This window comes from Antechinus flavipes, chromosome 3 (assembly GCF_016432865.1).
Source record: "Antechinus flavipes isolate AdamAnt ecotype Samford, QLD, Australia chromosome 3, AdamAnt_v2, whole genome shotgun sequence".
NCBI classification, from domain to species: Eukaryota; Metazoa; Chordata; class Mammalia; order Dasyuromorphia; family Dasyuridae; genus Antechinus; species Antechinus flavipes.
This window is the reverse complement of record NC_067400.1, coordinates 77,382,468-77,401,647: the sequence shown is the minus strand read 5'-3', so window position 1 is coordinate 77,401,647 and position 19,180 is coordinate 77,382,468. Positions and strand designations below refer to the sequence as shown.

Sequence of the window (19,180 nt, the reverse complement as noted above, 5' to 3'; positions counted from 1 at the left end):
CACATTTTCTCTCCTCGTGCACACAACCATAAAAATCTATAAATTAAGGTAGAACCATATTCTATAGAGAGCAGATAGAGATTAATAGCTACACTAACTCTTAAAACTACTTGTCAGTACAGGTCAGTGCAGAGATTTTTTCTTTAATTATGTAAGCGGGGGCAAGTAAGAAAAAAAAAAGTATATCTCCTTCTACAGAACTACAATGAAATTAAAGTGTGTAAAATCATGATAAAGAATCTCTTAAAGTCAGTCTCTTGTCACCTGTCAGAGAACTCTCTCATCTACCCTAGACAAGCAACACATGCTTTTCCTAAATAGAAACAAAGCTGGCAATAGCCACCAAAAGAAGAATGACCATCAATTCCTAGATTGATCCCTGAAAGGGACCTTACAAGTCTCATTAAGCCCAGGAATCTAAGTCCACACAGGGATCATATAATTTATCTAAGGTCACATAAATGTGGCAGAGTTGAGATCTCTGACCTCAAATCAAGCACTCTTCTCAATGTACCAGACAAATACATAATCATAATAAACTGACTATAAGGCATCATAAACTGAGTACAGATTAAAACCTATCTCTAAATAGTTTAATAAATCCTTTACTAAGGCCCTTTGTAATGACTCATTATGTCATTAAAAAGTCACAGGAGAGTCAAAGGATATGCTAGCACCAGTGCTGGAAGGACTTTGAGTCTAACTAAGTCTTATCTATGTACTGTGTCTGTCAATCAAAAACCTACATCTCTAGGAAGTGTTTGTGACTTGGTGAACTCTTAAAGACTGGAGGGGCTGAGATTTGCATTAATAGAGGGAACTGATAGAATATTGATAGAATAACAGATTGAAGAACAGAAGTAACAATTTAACAAAAGAATTTGGTCAATCTCCTTCGAGTTAATAAAAAGGATATTTGATCTGCTTACAAGTCAGTAGATTTCTTTCCAAGCATTGGTAGTAGCTTTATTTGTTGGCCAGAGTTATTCATCACTATTACATATTGTTCAAATTATACAAATAATAATTTTGTTTTTCTTCTCAGGTTTTTTTTCTTTCTAGATCTGATTTTTCTTGTGCAGCAAGATGCTGTATAAATATGCATACATATTTTGGATTTAACATATATTTTAACATATTTAACATGTATTAGACCACCTGCCATCTAGGGGAGGCGGTGGGGGGAAGGAGAGAAAAATTTGGAACAGAAAGTTTTGCAAGGGTCAATGTTGAAAACTTACCCATGCATATGTTAATATAAAATTTTAAAAAAGCTTTAATAAAAATAAATAAAATAAAATCATAAAAAGACAAATGAGCATAATATTAGGGTACATTTAAAAAACAGTATAAAATGGTGAGATATAAAGTATAAAATATATAAAGTGTTTTTTATACTGCTGGGTGGTATGGTGGATATAGATTGCTGGGCCTGGAATCAGGAAGCTCTGAATTCAAATTTGACATCATTACACTAACTGAAGACCTAGGCAAGCCATTTAACCCCATTTACCTCAATTCCTTATTTGCAAAATGGGGACAGACTGAAGAAGGAAATAGCAAACCACTCTAGTAGCTTTGCCAAGAAAATCCAAAACAGTGTCATGAAGAATTGGACACAACTGAACAATAACCATCATGTCACTATATGATCCAAGTCTTTGCATATATTGCTGCTGATCTGGTCATGACAGGGCAAGATTCAGTAGTCAGGCATTGATTTGTAGCCCACCTACTTCCTCTTTTTGTTCTGTTGTTAATTTCTTCTTCCCATCCCAGTCCTATCCTAAAAAAAATGCTAAAAGTCACTTATCATTTTTCAGGTTAAAAGTAGAAAGAAGATGGTGTTAAGCAGATAGATGGATACCAGGAACAAAATTCTGAATAAACGAACATCCTGGAAACTGAAATGAAGAGCTGAAGGCAAGGTGAGAGGCCAAGGGGCATGTAAGAACTGAAAACAGTAGAATAAAAGAAGAGGCTTTAGTACATCATTCTCAAAGTTAGGGCTTGTCAGGAAAAGACTACAAAAGGTTGGAAGATAATCCAATAGTTCTAGCAGTGGGCAAAAAAATTTTTTTAACTGTGCAATGGAAACCAATTGGGAAAAAAAGTCAATCCACAGAAGTTTGCTTTAATGTTGACTTTTCAGAAATGTGTCTACTTTGCATCTTTAGGCATTCATTCAACAAGAATATATTGAATGTGCCTAGAACTGTGTATTAAGATATATCTGAACAAAACTGTGTTTGTGTTAAAGACATGAAAAGTTTCTGTGAAAAAAGAAAATCAATGAAAACCAAAGAGAAGTTTAAAGCATTGGTAGTAGCTTTAATGAAATTTATCTTATTTGTTGGCCAGAGTTATTCATCACTATTACATATTGTTCAAATTATACGCACTATACAAGAAAGGTTAGGCTAGGTTCCTATCCATTGAACTTACTATTCAATAGAGCATCAATATACTTAACCATTATTAACTAGTATCTACTGGACTTGATTAATAAAATGGATAGTCCCTGTCTCTATCTCTATTCTTTCTTATTGAACATAGATGAGATCAGAGTCCCAGACCAAAAAAAGAACCTGAATGCTATTTAGGACTAACCCATGATATTAGGTAAGTCTGCAATCCAGAAACATAAAATCCAATTATTCAAAGAGGATAAGAAAAGACTGAGTTGGAAGGCTAAAGTCCTGCTTTCAATTTATAATAGCTGTATGAGCTTGCATAAGTCACTGATTTTCTCTGAGTCTCACTTTGTAAACTTTAAAAATGCTATATGAGTATAAGCTATTTGTTAATAATGATAATATAATTATGATATATGCAATATTATAGACAATATAATATATAACAATGATGTATATATAAACAGAATATATAATAAATTATATATAAACATATAATACATTTTACATATATATCTATGTTTATTTAGATAGATATAGATATATATAGTGGTCAGGAGCAGAAAACCAACCAAACTCTGAAATTGTCATTGTTCTTCCTTTGGAAAGAGGTAAAGATGGGGCAGGGGGAAAAGGAGTCACATAGTTATTAAAGACATATGGCTGCCAAAACAAATAGCCATCTTATTGAGCACCAAAGGGACACACACCAGCTGGCATTTCTACCTAATACTGGGCTAGACTGAGAACTCCAATGATCCACTCCTTTCCTCCCAATGCTCTGATCACTTCTTGCATTCACTCTGCCAGAAGCAGCCTTCTTGGACTCATACAAGCCTGCTGAGTCAGTGGTACAGTAACACTGGCTATTAGTGCTAATGGGAACAAAGCACTGTTTCCTATCAGCAGCGTCATGCTATGTGAGAGCATTTCTGTAAACAAAGAAGCCTGGTGCCTCCCTCTAGCTCTTCCCTCTTGCAGCTGGTGAGAGTGGGAAATATCCCCATCAAACAGTGAGGGAGTTATCAGTGAGAGGGGCCAAGAAAACAACATGGCCTTCCTCCACCAGACCATGGCGAAAGTCAGAGAATGGGAAGAACTCAATGAGACGTCATCAAATCCATCCCTATCGCTCTACACACATGGCAGTTGAGTTAACGCCACCAAGCTCATAGTTTTTGCCAAAGAAAACTCCAATCCTAGCTAGAAACTCAGTAGGATGGCACTGCTAAACTGAATACCAGATTAAAAGTAAGAGAAGGCTCAGATTCCCATTCACTTCCATTCTGGTAAGACTGCTGCACTGTGCTGCTATAGGTATTATGACTGTCTTAAAGGTGAGACTCTCTGTGGGAGGTCAGGAATGGTAATCATCTAGCCGCCCAGGGCTTTTCTCCCCCACGACTTTGTGCCATGTCAGCTCCCTCTCTGGTTCCCTATGCCACATCCCAAATGAATGCTATTCTTAGCACATAAATGCTGATTGAAAAGGAAAGTGGCTTGCCAATTCAAACTAACCCTGGCAATTGTGTGTCCTGAAGCCTCAGCACAAACTTCAACCCCTGGATTCAAGGGTACCTATTGTTTGCCTGTGCCATGTTTGCTCTTTTAATTGGGAATTTGATCTGTTTATACTTTTCCAAAACATCAAGAGAAAAGCAGTTCCCATCACCCACCCAGTCACCTGCAAATTTTCAGATCCAGATATTTTAGTATCTGATGTGTGGACCAGATACTAAAATATCTTGAAATCAAAGCCACAAAATACAAATATGATTGCAATGATTTTGTCCATCTCTCCTCAAGGCATGAATGAACACATTAGGTTCTACCACATTTCTAATAAGAAAGTTGTAAATACCCCAATATGTCAGGTTATGAGAGTTAGAAAGTGTATATAGCAATTATCCCCAAATGTCTCCTTCTCTTTCAAGTGTTCCATCATCTAATATGGCCATGTCCTTACTAACTCTAATTTAGAGTCTGCATTGCTCTTGAGAAGTGAGCAGCTTTTCACTGGTATTAGATTACCAACTAATTAAAAACATATGAAAGCTTCCAAAGGATTTGTCCTTCTGGGGTACCTAAGAAGTTTATATGACATAGAGGTACCTAAAGATTCAGTTCCCCCCCACAAAAAAAGGGGAGATTTAGTTCATCTAGGGATGAGAATGAGAGATATTAGGTAAAAAGAAATGATGAACTCAAAGCATCCTCAGTAGGAAGACAGCTGATGTCAGCTGAGTGAATTTGGAGGCAGGGGCTATAAAGGCAAAAGAGTACCATCTCCTAATATAGAAAAGGCAGACTCAGAGAATGAGCAACAGCTACTATATTTCCTTATGTCCTCATTGGAGCGGGGAGGAAGTTTATTTCTTTGGTTTTAGAAAGCAAAGTTTTAGTTAATTCTTAAAGAGTGATGGTAAGATGGGAGATAGCCCCCTTTTAGAAGGTGAAGACATAAAAGGGGGGAGAGGGAAGGGGAAGCCAGGAACCAAAACCCATGAATTCTCTTTTACAAATATCTAGAGAATGAGGAAAAGATCTCCTCTTGCAGGCACAGACCCGGCTTATCCTGTGTTTTATTTGAAACAAACAAAAAACTAATACAGGGAGAACAGGCAAAGGAAGCCTTAGTGAAATGAGCCTGGAGAGGGACATCAGGGCTTGGGAAGACAGGATGCGAAACTGATCGCATTTCCTTCCTTCTGAAAGCTGGGCCTTTGTTTACATCCTGTCCACCCCCTCCTGCCTTTCTGCATGCTCTCAGCCAACTCAGAGAGCCCAGAGGCTTTCAGTTAGCCTTTATTGTATTATAAGCATTTTTCTTATCACAACCGAGACCCTTAGTATTGCATTAAAAAGACAGTTAATTTTCTTAAGCTTCTTTTTTAATACAGAAATAGGATTAGAAGGATAACACGCTCAGATGCAAGCACGTTATTTGATTATGTCTAAACCTAATCCTGGCTTCACCTTGGTCTGCACAGTCTCCAGTTTGGGGGTTTTATTGGTTGATAATGTCAGCGCTGTCAGATATTATTACTTGGGCAGTGTCTGCTGTTACTTGTCCTTTCCTCCACTCCAAATTCTAAAGACTTGAAATTAAATTTTAGAATAATTCTTTGAAACCTCTCCATCTTGCAACTCTTGGGCCTTTCTCTCTCATTTCATAAGATCAATAAATCTAGAGCCCGTCAGCTAATTCAGCTTCTTTGCTTTAAAGATAAAAAAACTGAGATCCTGGAACTTGCCTTTATTACTTAGGTAGTTTATACTAGGTAGATTTGAAGCCAGATCTTCCAAGTTTTTGTCTTAAAAGAATAGGAATATAACCAGAAACATAGACCCGGCTTCACAAAAGGCAGGAAAACAGGGCAGGAATTTGAAATCCCACTTATTCCAGATTCAAGGTCCAACTGAAGTTTCACCTCTTCCCACTGATGCCAGAATGATATCTTCCTCTTTGAGCTTTCATAGCACTAGATGTCCCCAAAGTCTTAGTGCCATTTCAAACTATTCGGGCTTATAACATCACAAAGACTTTGGGATATCCTTTACTTTGAATTTCTGTTGCACACTTTCACACTGTACTTTGAATTAAACATTTTGATATGTTTAGCTTGCTAAAAACTTGTAAACTACAAGTTTCTTGAGATCTGAGACCCTCTCCTAGTCATCATTTTTAACGTCATATTTCCTAACATTCTTTCCATATAACAGGCACTCAATACAAGCCTGATAAATCAAATTTCGGGTCTTTTCTCTGTATTCCCAATGTCTGGCATATAGTAGGTGCTTAGTAAATACCAAGTAAAAAAAAGTGAAATTATTAAGAAGTTGCTTTTAGAGGAAAGTATTTTATACTTATAATTCTATCGCTCAGAAAAGGAATCTATGATTATAGGTCCCTTCAGAGGCTCATGACTAAGAGAAAGCAGAAAAGGGAGGGAGTGGTATATCAAACTAAGGAGTTGTTTCCTTCCTTAGCGTAAGACAGAATGACTAGGGAATTTAGAGCTGGCAGAATAAAATTAAAATCCCAAACCATGTTTTCAGTTTTCCTATTTAAAACTTCCTTGGGAGAGCACCTCTACTGTCCCAATTCTTTTAATGGAAAAGCTAAAGATATACATGCTTTAGGAAAGACTTGTGTTTAATCCTCCAGACTGATCAATCCACACTCTTCTCCCCTCCATCAATTCCCCAAATCATCTCATAAACCACTTTACCTGTCGCAGTGGTTGCATTTAAAGGGCTTTGCACCCGTGTGTTTCCTGTAGTGCCTTGTAAGCTCGTCACTTCGTGCAAAACGCCACTCACACCCTTCCCATGAACACTTATAAGGCTTCTCACCTGCGGGAAGAGATGAAATGAGACCTGTTAGTAAATGGCAGAATACCTGCTCCATCACACTTCATTATCTCGATGACCAATATTTTGGAAAGAGCTACTTAATGGGTAAAACTCCTTGGCTGCACGGGTGGCAAAAACTGAGAGATTAAAATGGACCTCAATAGTGTTCTGACAAGGTTCCTGCATCTGGAAATCCGATTTTGGTTCCCAGAGTTAGGGCATTTCCTTCAACTTGTAGAATAGTCATTTCTTATCCCAGGAGGATGCTCACCCCCACTGCCTGAGCAGGAAGGAAATGTGCTATTTTCATTAGAACCACAAATGCTTCTAATTCTATTTTCCACCAGAACCTACGGTAATTCGCCATTTCTGGCTTCTTGGTCTCCCCCTCCTCCTCTCTTTTTTCTCCATCACCACAAACTGTAGGCTTGTGGCTGATTTATAAGGACAGCAACTCACGACTCCAAGAGTGACTACTCCTTCCAGTAAATGCAGGTGAATAAATAGGCAAGAGAAAGAACCACAATCTTAGGGAAAAGAAGGCAAATAAAAAATGTGAAAAGTCTCAGGTATCCATGTTATCTTCAGCCATTAAAATCCCTGCTTAGCAAAGATGAGAGTTCAATTCTAAGCTATGAGACATACTGCTACCAGAGCTTTCAAACCAATTTGTGAGATGTGTTTTAGCCAGAATGGAGCTCTTATATGGGTATGTCTGAAATTATAGCATTTAGGATTCCCTGAAAAACTTTCCCATATAGCAACCATAGACTAAAAAATACAGTAAAAAGAAAGTGGGTTTTTCTTTAAAGTCTCCTTATCCATCACACCTAATCCCAGACATGACACACATATATATTTTTCACCCTACAGAAGGACAATTTGAAGGATAATCTCCATAAGATGACAGTTGTAGACAGTGATTTACTAATGATAATAGCTGATATTCATAAAATACTTTAAGGCTTTCATAGAATTTTATATTCCTTATCACATTTGAGTCAAATAACAATCAGATGAGATGGCTTCTACAAGTATTTTCACCATCCTTCTTGCCCCTGCCATCACCCATCATGGCATGAGGGAGTGTATTTCAGTTCTATTATTTCATCAATATAATCAGTATGGAAACTTTCTACTTATGAGACTATCAATTCTTTTTATGACTCTCCCATTAGACTGTGAGCTTTTTGAGGGCAGGGTCTGTCTTTGTATCCTCAGGGTTTACCAGGGACTTAATAAATGTTTACTGATGGACTGGCAATCTCACAGAATTACCTGGAGACATTAAGTAGATAAGTGATTTGTCCATGATCACACAGCTACTTTGAGTTAAAAGCAACTGATTTTAAAGCTAGCCTTTTATCCATTATGTCACATTATCTTTGATTATATTATATAGCTGAAGAATCTTAGACTCAGAGCATTTCAGTAAAATGTCCAGAGTCAGTCATATAACTTATAAAAATAGAGTTAGGATTAAAATCTATGTATTTTGTGACTCCAAAGTCAACACTCTTAACATCTTAAATTGTAGAAATTTGGATGTTTAGAGGACAAAAAAAATGCTTATAGTTATTGAAATCTGGTTGGTTGTTCCATTATTTCTACTTTGACAAGCTAAACCTGTCCTTCACTTTGAAATATTAAAAGACATTTTACTGTCCAGGCACAACACTTGACCTGCTTTCTTCTTCCCATCTTTTCCCTTCTCTTTAAAATTTGATTATGAAAGAAATGATCCTTTTTCAGTCTAATTTACCCTAAAACTAAATCTTAATGAAAGTCTTTTTTTTCTTCATGGGTTATTGTGAGCAAAAAAAAAAAAATTCAATATAAATATTTTCTTTTAAATTCTCTAAGAGCTTTTGAATGAATATCAGAAGAATGGGGAAAAGCCAGGATATGGATATATCAAAAATCAGAGGGGAAAAAATTCATTGATTACTATCAGGCTAAATTTGGATATTTAAGTAAAAATTTCAGAAAAGATACACTAGTGCAGTATAACAAACATCTTATAGACATCGAACCTATAACTTAACACTCTGCAAGTAGAAACACAATATTTAAATAGATCAGGGTTATCTGGTCTCATGGAGCTTACAGTCCAATAGGGAGATAAAATACAAACAGCTATCTCATTTGTCCTTTTGTTAATTGCTAAATAAATCCCAGGTAAAAGGGAAGCACCAGTCTTTCCTTTCCTGCCTCACTTGTTTTTCAGTTGTAATCCCTTTTGAGGTTTTTTGGGCAAAGAAAATCAGCTCATTGAGGCAAACAGGGTAAAGTGACTTGCCCAGAGCCATATAGTAAGTATAAGGTCAGATTTGAAGTCTTCCTCACTCCAGGTCCAACAACAACAATCATGCCTTTTCTTTCCTATTTCACTATTCATCCCCTCAATCTGCTCAAGTGATATTTACATTCAGGCCACCAAAGAAAACTTTTATTATCCTATGTGATAAGACACCAGCAAGTCTGCCCTTTTGTTAACTTTATTCCCAGAAAATGCAAGATTTCCGTAAATTTCTGCATTTGCTTTTAGTATATTAAACAGGAAACGATAAGAAAACTGAATTTTCTTTGTGCTTATGGAATGGAATGCTTGAGGGGGCTTAGGTAAGAACTGTATCCAAGAGAAGGGATAGAAGGAAGGAAAGAGCTTCATATAGACATCTCCTGTCATTTACCAATGTTACTGATCATGCGAAAAATTTTAAAATGGAAAATTGGGTCCAAACAGAAAAAGGGCAGCATTGGTAACTACCTGCTAGACTTCAGAAATTCAAAACATGCTTTAGTCCCCAAAACAAATAAGTAAGACACTCTTAGAGTCTCCGGGACCAAACAAAATTCAAAACCCAGCAGCAAGGTGTAGAAGAAATTCCATGAAAGGCTGTAGCTGTGAACCCAAAAAGCTAAATCCCAGAAATCAGTCCATCTATACAGTTGGCCTATCATAGGTTAACTGTGTTATGAAGGACAAAGGAAGGGAAAGGAGAAAAGAGGAAGAAAGGAAAGCTGAAAAAGTTATTCTTTAATTCAAAGCAAACATTCCCACTCCCATTCCCTGTACTTAGATTTAGTTATTTATTAAATAAATTTTTCACTGATATACAATGAAACTTGCTGGTACACTTATGGTAGATAATACATGTATTGAGTTACTCACTCAGCAAGGATACCCCACACAACTTTTCTAGGTCTCTCTAGGTTGTCCTAATATATACTGTCTCCAAGTACTACTATACTAACTTCTAGCAATACTGAAATTTCAGGTAGCTCCATTATTATTTATGAATGTTATCATTGCATAAGCTTAACTGCTCTCAGTGTGTAAGGTACAATCTAGAATATTTAAGCATGGTTCCTCTGAACCTTGAAGGTATCCTGCTTGGTTACATCTTACAATTTCATAAAGATATCTTCTCTATCCCTCTAATTGGTTTGGTTATACTATGTCATATCTAATGGGAAATATCAAAGTAAAATGAAAATAGCAGAAAACCAGGGACTTTTATCAAAACAATAGGGACTTGTGTATCCCAATCAACCTTGTCCCAAATCATGCTGGCTCTAGATATCAAGGACCTGAACAAATATAGGTCTGTCCTGAATTAAATTAGTAGAAAAGAACCACAGACAGGGATGGAGGAGGGCAGGAGAAGCTCTTTTAAAACTCTTTATCTACTTTCCAATCACCAATAACTCCCCAAGAATGGAAGAAAGAAGAATCTTCTGTCAGTGTGTGTAAGGTTGGAACACCAAATAATTACATGGGTGACCTAGGGGGAACAAAGCTCTCAATGTATTTGTTCTCATCCTGAAGTTTTTATTTGTTGTTTTAATAAAATACTTATGTTGCAAGAGGCTATGTCCTTTCCCCTTCAAGAAACCAGTAAGTTGGGTTATAGCTGAAGCAGATTGTTTGTACAATCAGAACACCCTCAGGTTGTGGAATAAGTACTGAACTAGAAGCAGAAAATCTGGGTTCAAGACCTGAAAGCAATAAGAGCTCTAAATCCATGGCTATTTAACCCAAACATCTATTTCCTTATTTGTAAAATAGAAATAGGAATCCTTATTATCATCAAATCCTTAAATTTCTTCTCTCAACACTTTTGTCAAAAAAAAAAAAAAAAAAAAACAACTTCATAAACTGTAAATAAGTAAACCGGTATGAGTGCAATCGATTATCATGGTACAAAGACAACAATTGACCATTTGGAACAATTTCCTTTAATGCTCTTATCTCCTATTTGTCCTGAAACCATTCCATTTCTTCTCTATTGAGAAGATTATCCTCCTGAGAAAATGCATATGAAACTACAGTAGGGATATATCTGGAATAACACATAGACGTATCTCTAAAATGGTGTGTTTAGACTGAAAAGTCCTATGATTCATTCCAGTTCTATACTTCCATGAAGATATAGTCTTCTTCCCTCAAGAGAATCTGGAAAACATCCACAGAAAAGAGCAACTAAATTCACCAAGATAGGTCTATGTGTATAAGGGGGATGGGAGAAAAGGTGATAAAGAAGATGAATCCCTAAAAAGCAGGTTTCCATCTAGAAAGAAGACCAGAGTTTGTAAAAATCACAAAGGGTATGAACAGGGTGATATTACTTTTCACCATGTTTCAGAAGACTAGGCATTATGCTACCTTAAAATTTGCTGGTAATAGTTGTAACAACCAAAGGTTGTATCATAAACTTGACAATTCCCAGACTTGGGATGGAAAATGCCACCTACATCCAGAGAGAAAACTATGGAGACTGAATATGTATTGAAGCATATTATTTTCTCCTTTTTTCTTGTTGTTACTTGTTTATTTATTTGTATGTTTCTCATGTTTTTTTCCCTTTTGGTCTATTTTTTTTTTTTTGCACAACATGATAAATATAGAAATATGTTTAAAAGAATTGTATTCAGAAAGGAATTTTAACTCAGACCCCATTACTCTTTTGAGTTCATTCAACATTTCAAAATCAGAACACACTCTTCTACCTCACTTGAGGCCTCTTATATGGCCACTGGAAGAAGCTGAAACCCCAGAAGATGGTATAGGTTGACTACATAAATAGATTTATGTTATAATGACTCATAAAGGATTATTAAAGGAAGTTTGTGGTACAGGCCTAATTGGGTGGGGGTTTAGGGGTTGGGAAACAGGGAACAGAATATTGAATCATAGACAGAAATTATTCTCTCTCTCTCTTTCTCTCTCTCTCTCTCTCTTTCTCTCTCTCTCTCTCTCTCTCTCTCTCTCTCTCACACACACACACACACACACACACACACACACACACACATGTTCATTGGTAGAATGACAAAGAACATATAGAATTGAGTAGACTCTTGTCCAAGTAGTGATGTTATCTCTGAGACTTTTTTTAGATCTAGAAGAATACAGATTACCTGATTGGTGTTTGGAAGAGTGGAAATTACTCTGATTAGCAATGCTTCTTTACCCAACTACTAGAATCTTCCCAGGTTATTTCTTTCCCCAGTGTAATAAGAAAGGAAAATGAATAGTTTTTACTTGACACACTGCTTTGCTATCCCCAAGTACCTCAAGAGAGTCCCTTGACAATAGCTCATGTCCCCACTCCCAGAAATTGCAGACTCCCCCATTGTCCTCCAGCCTAGACAATGAACACCCCTACATTTCCCTTAAGACTCTGATTTTGTACCTGATAATACAGCACTCTTGGGTATCACTCCACAGGGACAGCAAGTGCGTCATTTTATGAAACTCATTGGTGCAGCTGCTTTCCACTGATTGGATTTGGCAAATGTGTAAGTGCTATTTCAAATATATTGCGTTTTCATTTTTCCCCAACAGGAGCGGTCTTCTTTAGTCTAATATTTCATAGATAGTAATATATAGCAGAGATGTAATTATCATAGCATCTGCCACTCATGGATCACAAGGCCCCTTAAAATTATTGTTAATATAACTTAAATCATCATTAACAGCACTGATCCCAATGTACAGATGACAAATTAACTATAAATAAAGTTCAAGTTTTTGGTCCTGCTTGCAGAAGAAGAAGGTCCTGCTTGGAAAAACATAGAACTTTTCTACTCCAGTCTTGAAGAAGCTCTAGATATTGTCATCATGCATGTCCAAGAGTCAGAAGACCTGAGTTCAAATCCTCTTGTATCACACTGAGCAAGTCACTTAATCTTTACTTGCCTTAGTTTCCTCAATTATAAAAAAAAATCTCTCCAAGGGATCTACTAAGATAATTAATATTTGTAAAGTACTTAAAACAATGTCTGGCTATAGATATATTAGTTATAAATGTTAGTTATTATTATTATATACATGCCACATTTCTGCTCACCACTAAATAAAATTTTATGCAACATTAAGCTAAAAAATGGAAAATTAAAAAAATGTAAGAAAGATTGATTTGGATGGGCTTATACTTAAATGTGTACATGGATAATAACAACGAGAAAACCTCTTTCTTCCATATTTTCCTCAGAGACATGAATTTGATGAATTTGATATCACATTGGGGAGGAGAAGGTACAAGATAATAATAATAATGATAGCTAGCATTTGTATATTTACAGGCTTTACAATTTGCAAATCACTATACATATATAAATACACACACACATATAACCTTTGAGACAATGATGGTGACTCTGTTATAAATAATAAGCTAAAGCATAAAATAACAGCATCTTAGAATATTGTGCCTGTTAAGAGTCCAACTTTATTACAAAAGATTATCTTTGGTTGTAAGGAAGGAGAAAGAAGAGGAAGAGCCACCTAAAGAAAGAAGATTGCTTAATCATTCACTAATTTGTTCAAGTATTATTAAATTTAAGAGGGAACCTAGCACTGAACACCTAAAATTTGCTCAGCACTCCCATAGAAAATATAAACAGTTTCTGCCCCTTGAGTTTAAAACATTTACTCAATAAAACTTGTTTTTGGTATTAAAAATAAAACTGCCAAAAGGATAAATGGTTCAGAAAAACTCTTCCCAAACTAGAGCACAGTCTAACATGAATACAGATGTGAAGTTAGAGATGAATTGCTTGCATGTGTGTGAATCACACAGTCACTTCTTAAAATTATTGGTGTAACACACAATTTTTGTCAACACTCAGAAGTTCCTAGTCAAGGTGAGATGATGGGGACACTGTGGGGACACTTTGTATTAATCCTTATAGTCAAGAAAATCAGGGCCAAACCTATTCATACATATTTGCTGTGTGATTCCCATAAATAACCATCTAGTACTATAGGTAATTCTAAGACCAGAAATTTTAGGGAAAGTATTGATAAAGGCAGAGGTAATATTCTCATCAAGGAGTTACCTAGACCAGTGAAATTGTAGGTCTAGTGACTATCACTGTTTCCTATATAACTTTATTTTCAGCTGCTCTGAAGGTTGCCCCAGATTCTAACAGAAATTTAGCTGTAGAAATTTAAGAGGTTTTGCTGTATTCAAGCAATGAATTCCAAGCATAATTTTGAGATACAGCAGTGTTTGTAGTTATCTGAAGACATGCCGCAGAATTTTTAAAATCCATTTACTTTCATATGCCTTAATTAAAAAAAAAAAAAGAATAACATTCAAATTTTACTCAGGTGTTTAGATGAAGGGTGAAAAAAATTAGGGTGATGCAATTCTAAAAAAAATAGAATTAGTACAAAATATGTAATCTTTAACATTATTAAATTTCTCTTCTCTAGGTTATAATTGCTTATAACCAGTTAATACTCATGGCTACAAAACTGGTGAGCATAAGAAAGGCTGTGTTTTGGGGAAAGAATGGGGAAGGGAGTGTTTTGATGGCCCCAAGGTTATTTGATTTTTATCTTCTCTTTTATTCTACTTTACTGGAGTTAAATCTGGAATAATTTAATGCCCTTTACTATTTCGGTCAAAATAATCTTATTTTTCATTAGCTCTAAAAAATAAAACAGATGAAGATGAGGGCCTTCTATTACATAGGAACTAATCTGTTTTTCAGGAATGAGAAGGGACAGTATTTTTTAAAGAGTTTGCAATTATATATATATATACATATATATATATATACACACACACACACACACATACATATATGTATGTATGTATGTATATATATATATATATATATGTTTCCTTTCTGTTTTATGAAAGCAGCCTTCATTTTTACAATTCATTCAATAGCATTTTTTGGAGGTTCATTTTAGCCAATAACAGAGGTATGACCTTGGACACTTCTGAATGTCCTAATGTGGGAACTTGAAACCTGAGAAATATAACAACTTGATCCCAAGTATAACCTTAATTCTTAATACTCAAAACCCACAAGAGTAATATACATCATATCAAGTTTCACGACTATATAGTACATAACAATGCACATTACATATGTGGGAACATCAACTATTCACTGTAGATGATGGACAAAAATTCATTTTCCTTTGCATCAATTTTAAATATTTAACAAAAAGAGACAAATATCAGCAGAATGTTTATTTCATTTTTAAATATCATAATGGTTATTTTATATTATGACCAAGTAACTCCGATATATAGCAATCTTATCTTTTATTTAATCTGATGATTACTATCCATCTCTCTTCATGAACTACAATGATGCTGCCAGAAGTGATTTGGAAAGCATTGCTTACAATACGCAGGAAACTGAAGACCTTAGGAATGAAGACAGTGACTAATGTCAGGACTGATGTCAAAGAAAAGTGCTTCAGAATAAAGGTCAGATTTGAGCTGGTTAAAAAGATTGTGCATGAAAATTGGTTTTGTATTTGGAGCTCATGCTTAAAAACTGAGATAATAAGCTCTTGGCCAGGGATGAAATATACCTAACAAGTGTGAGGCGTGGAATATATCTCCCTCAAGTTCTACAAATCTAATCAAAAGATTAGAAAACTAAAAAGAAAGATAGGAGGAAAAAAATCATCATGTATATCCACCAAATTAGAGAATAGCTTAAAAGAATAACTAATAAGAAAGACAAACTACCTGGGATCTCAGTTAGCTATACAGAGATGCATAATGTATGGGTAACAATTGATTTTAGAAATCTTAATGTAAGGAAGAAAAGCTGGTTTCATTCATATCACTGCGACTTGGTGGTCTGAGACCGACCCTTAACAATATGACTATTAGAGAGTAGACATATTTGAAGGATAAGCAAAAGGAGTTCAAATAACACTGCATATTAAGAAGATAAACTCATGAGATTTATCCCAGGAATTTGGGAAAAGGGAAAGACTGAGATGAGGTTGTCACTCTGAGAGAAAATTGAAAGAACAGAAATAAAATAACTATCTCCAAAATATATTACAGACCACTAGAAAGAAAGGGAAAATAGATGAAAAGTTCACACAAACCTGGCACGAAAACACAAATAGAAGATTTCAATTATCCAAACATATGCTGGAGTTTTTTCTCTCTCTGCCAAAAGCAAAGTTGCTAATAAAATTCTTAACTTGGTTTACTGATAGCTTTACTTTTTGGAAGAGGAAAATGTTTATTCTGAGCATGATTCTCACCAAAAGGGTAAGACTAGTTGCTGAGGTAGAAATGATACAAACATTTTGGAAAGCCACTAATCATCCTAAAGTTCATATTTCTCACTGACAATATTCTATCTCCCATCTTCATGACTTTGTATGTATCATCTCTCAAGAATGGAATGGATGCTCTTCTTAAATTCTAACTCTGAGTTCCTCTCCCCCTTTGAATGAAACTCAATTACCAAAATTTTCCTAATCCCTCCTAAATGTTAGCGCCTTTTCTTCCATAGTACCTTGTAATTACCTACTTTGCATATATTTATATGTTCTTGTATATATATTTATCATTATATTTATATTGTATACATTATTATCATTATATTTATATTGTATACATTCATTATCTCTCCCATGAGAATGTAAACTCAATATGAAAAGGGATAATTTCTTCCTTTCTACTTATATTCACAGCACTTAGTACTTGACATGAAGTAATTGTTTAATAAATATTGGTTGATTGATTGAACGATTAATGATAGAGAAGAAAAAAGAAATCGGACATTATCTGATCTGTGTTCTACATCTTGAAAGAATAGATTTCAAAGAACAAGGAAATGATAGGATTAAATACAATATATTAAAATTCTACAAGGGGAAACCTTCCAATAGGAATAAGAAGCTCTTCAGAATGAAAATCTGAAGACATAAAGAAAAACAATTTTGGTGAAGATAAATGAAGAAATTCACCTATGTTAAGAACTTTTCTTAGATCCTTACTAGCTATGTGACTCTGGGAAAGTCAGTCACTTAATACCTGAGGCTCAGTTTATTCATCTACAAAATGGGAATAATATCTTACAGAGCTGTGGTTATTAAATGAAATAACTTCTGTAAAACTTTTGCAATCCTTAAATTGCTACATGAACATCAATGACATTGATGATAATGTAATTACTGAGAACTGTCTGATCTTTGAGAAATCTTAGAAGCAAAAACCGGTTTAGATCAACATATGAAGTTCCAAATGGAGATTTGATTTAAATGTAAAAAGTCACCTTGTTTTAAAAATTCAAGGACAATGGATGGAGGCATCTCTCAAAAAGGAAAATTCTTAATCACATACGGCATAGAGGAGATCCAAAATATAGACAATTTTGGTTACCTGCAGCAAATATTTTTTTTTTTTGCTTGAACAAAATCAATGCAGATAGGATAAGAATGGAAATTGTTGAGAGGGTGGGGATCTTTATATCAAAAGTTTCTACTCAAGATTTTAGATGCATAATGTAACGAATTGGTACAAATACATAATAATAGGAGCCATTCCCCAAGAGATACAAAGTTCTCAAAGTAATTGCAGCTTTTTAAAAAACATAGTGAATGACTCCAAGTCACTAATAACTACAAAATGAAAATTAAAACACCTAGAAAATTGTCAAAGATGAAAAAATGGACATAGTCAATGTTGAGGGACAATAGGAGTTATTGGTTTCTATTTCTTGATGATATACCAATTGATGAGATGGGAGATGTGTTTCCAGAGAATGTGGTACAACAAGAGAAAGTTTAACTCTGGTTAAAAATCAACTCCTGACAATTCACAAGAGTTAATCTTTACATAGCCAGTTGGGAAGCTGACTATAAGAATAAAGGCAGAAAATATCTCTGGATCAGATGTCATATGAGTTCAAAAGGACATGATATTCCTGCCCTCTGGAAGCTTTTCTCCAAGCCCAATTAATAATAGTTCACTACTTTCACAAGATAAATACTTCAACACAAACCTTAAAGCACAGTAGAATTAAAATCAATAAATAACCAGTTTAAAAATAATCAAATTATTTTTTAGAACATAGAATTTCTCCTTAAGCTAAAACCATATACCTAAGCCATCTGACCCAAGTTCAACATCTAAAGGTTGGAGAGGAATACTGGTCCTGAATCTGAGTTCAGATCTCAGTTTCAATACCTACTAAGTACTTAACTATAGGCAAATCTTTTAATCCCCTTGAGCTTCGATTTCCCTTTCTGTAAAAGACTCAGCAACATTTGTACTATTTGCCTCATAGATTTGCTGTATAGAAAATATTTTGTAAATTTAAAGGCCACATAGAAATGTGGAATAGTTATGGAGAATCTTATGGAGAAATTTTTACTCTCTCATTTTGACAAATGGTAAATCTTATGTGGTGGGTGACAAAACCCATGCAATAAATACCTATCTATGTTTCTCCCTTCAAGTCTTTCTTTTTTTTAATTTTCCTTTCCAACTACACTAGTTTGCTTTCTTATTCTAACCACAAAATGTGCTTCCAATTCCCTTTCTATCTGAAACCCAGCTCATGAAGACTACACTCAATCCAGCCTGAAGTTCTCTGCTTTCTCTGAGCTGTTTGAGAGTAGGCTCTCTCTTGGCTTTTTTCTATTTGTACTTCCCCAGCACAGAATTTGATACACAATGGTAACCACTTTACAAATGCTTTTTTAAAAAAAATTCATTCATAGTATATGTCAAATCTATCTGGTATTTTGTTCATGTTTTGTTAGCATTTTTTGAATGAACATTTTGATGATCATGTTTTATAGGGATAGATCTTATTCTTTTTGCAAGTTAAAGTTCATGAGACTATTCATTCATCATAACTTTCAGTCATCTGATCCCTAGTGCACCTCAGTCTACTGAGAACAGTTGAGCAAAATTTCTATGCATCCAATTAAAATTTTTAAATATAACTTTTATTTTATATACTTAATTCATTTAAAAAGCATTTATTTTCTTTCCCTTTTGTTCCCCCCATTTAAAGGGGAAAGAAAAAAACCACAATAAATCTTTTAATAAATATGGAAAGTCAAACAAAAACAGGTTCCTGCATTGGTCATGTTTAATAATATATATATTTCAGTT

General features: G+C 35.0%; 1 protein-coding gene across 3 annotated transcripts in view; it reads right to left on the bottom strand.

The window, feature by feature from the left end:
* KLF7 (KLF transcription factor 7) overlaps window positions 1-19,180 on the bottom strand; it is a 103,108-nt gene that overhangs the window by 7,655 nt on the left and 76,273 nt on the right. For all 3 annotated transcript variants that reach the window (XR_007951691.1, XM_051983685.1, XM_051983686.1), the window contains exon 3: window positions 6,647-6,770. Coding sequence is in view for 2 of the 3 variants with exons in the window: in XM_051983685.1 (XP_051839645.1) it covers window positions 6,647-6,770 (124 nt within the window). In the remaining variant the exon portion in view is untranslated. The remainder of the gene's footprint in view (window positions 1-6,646; window positions 6,771-19,180) is intronic.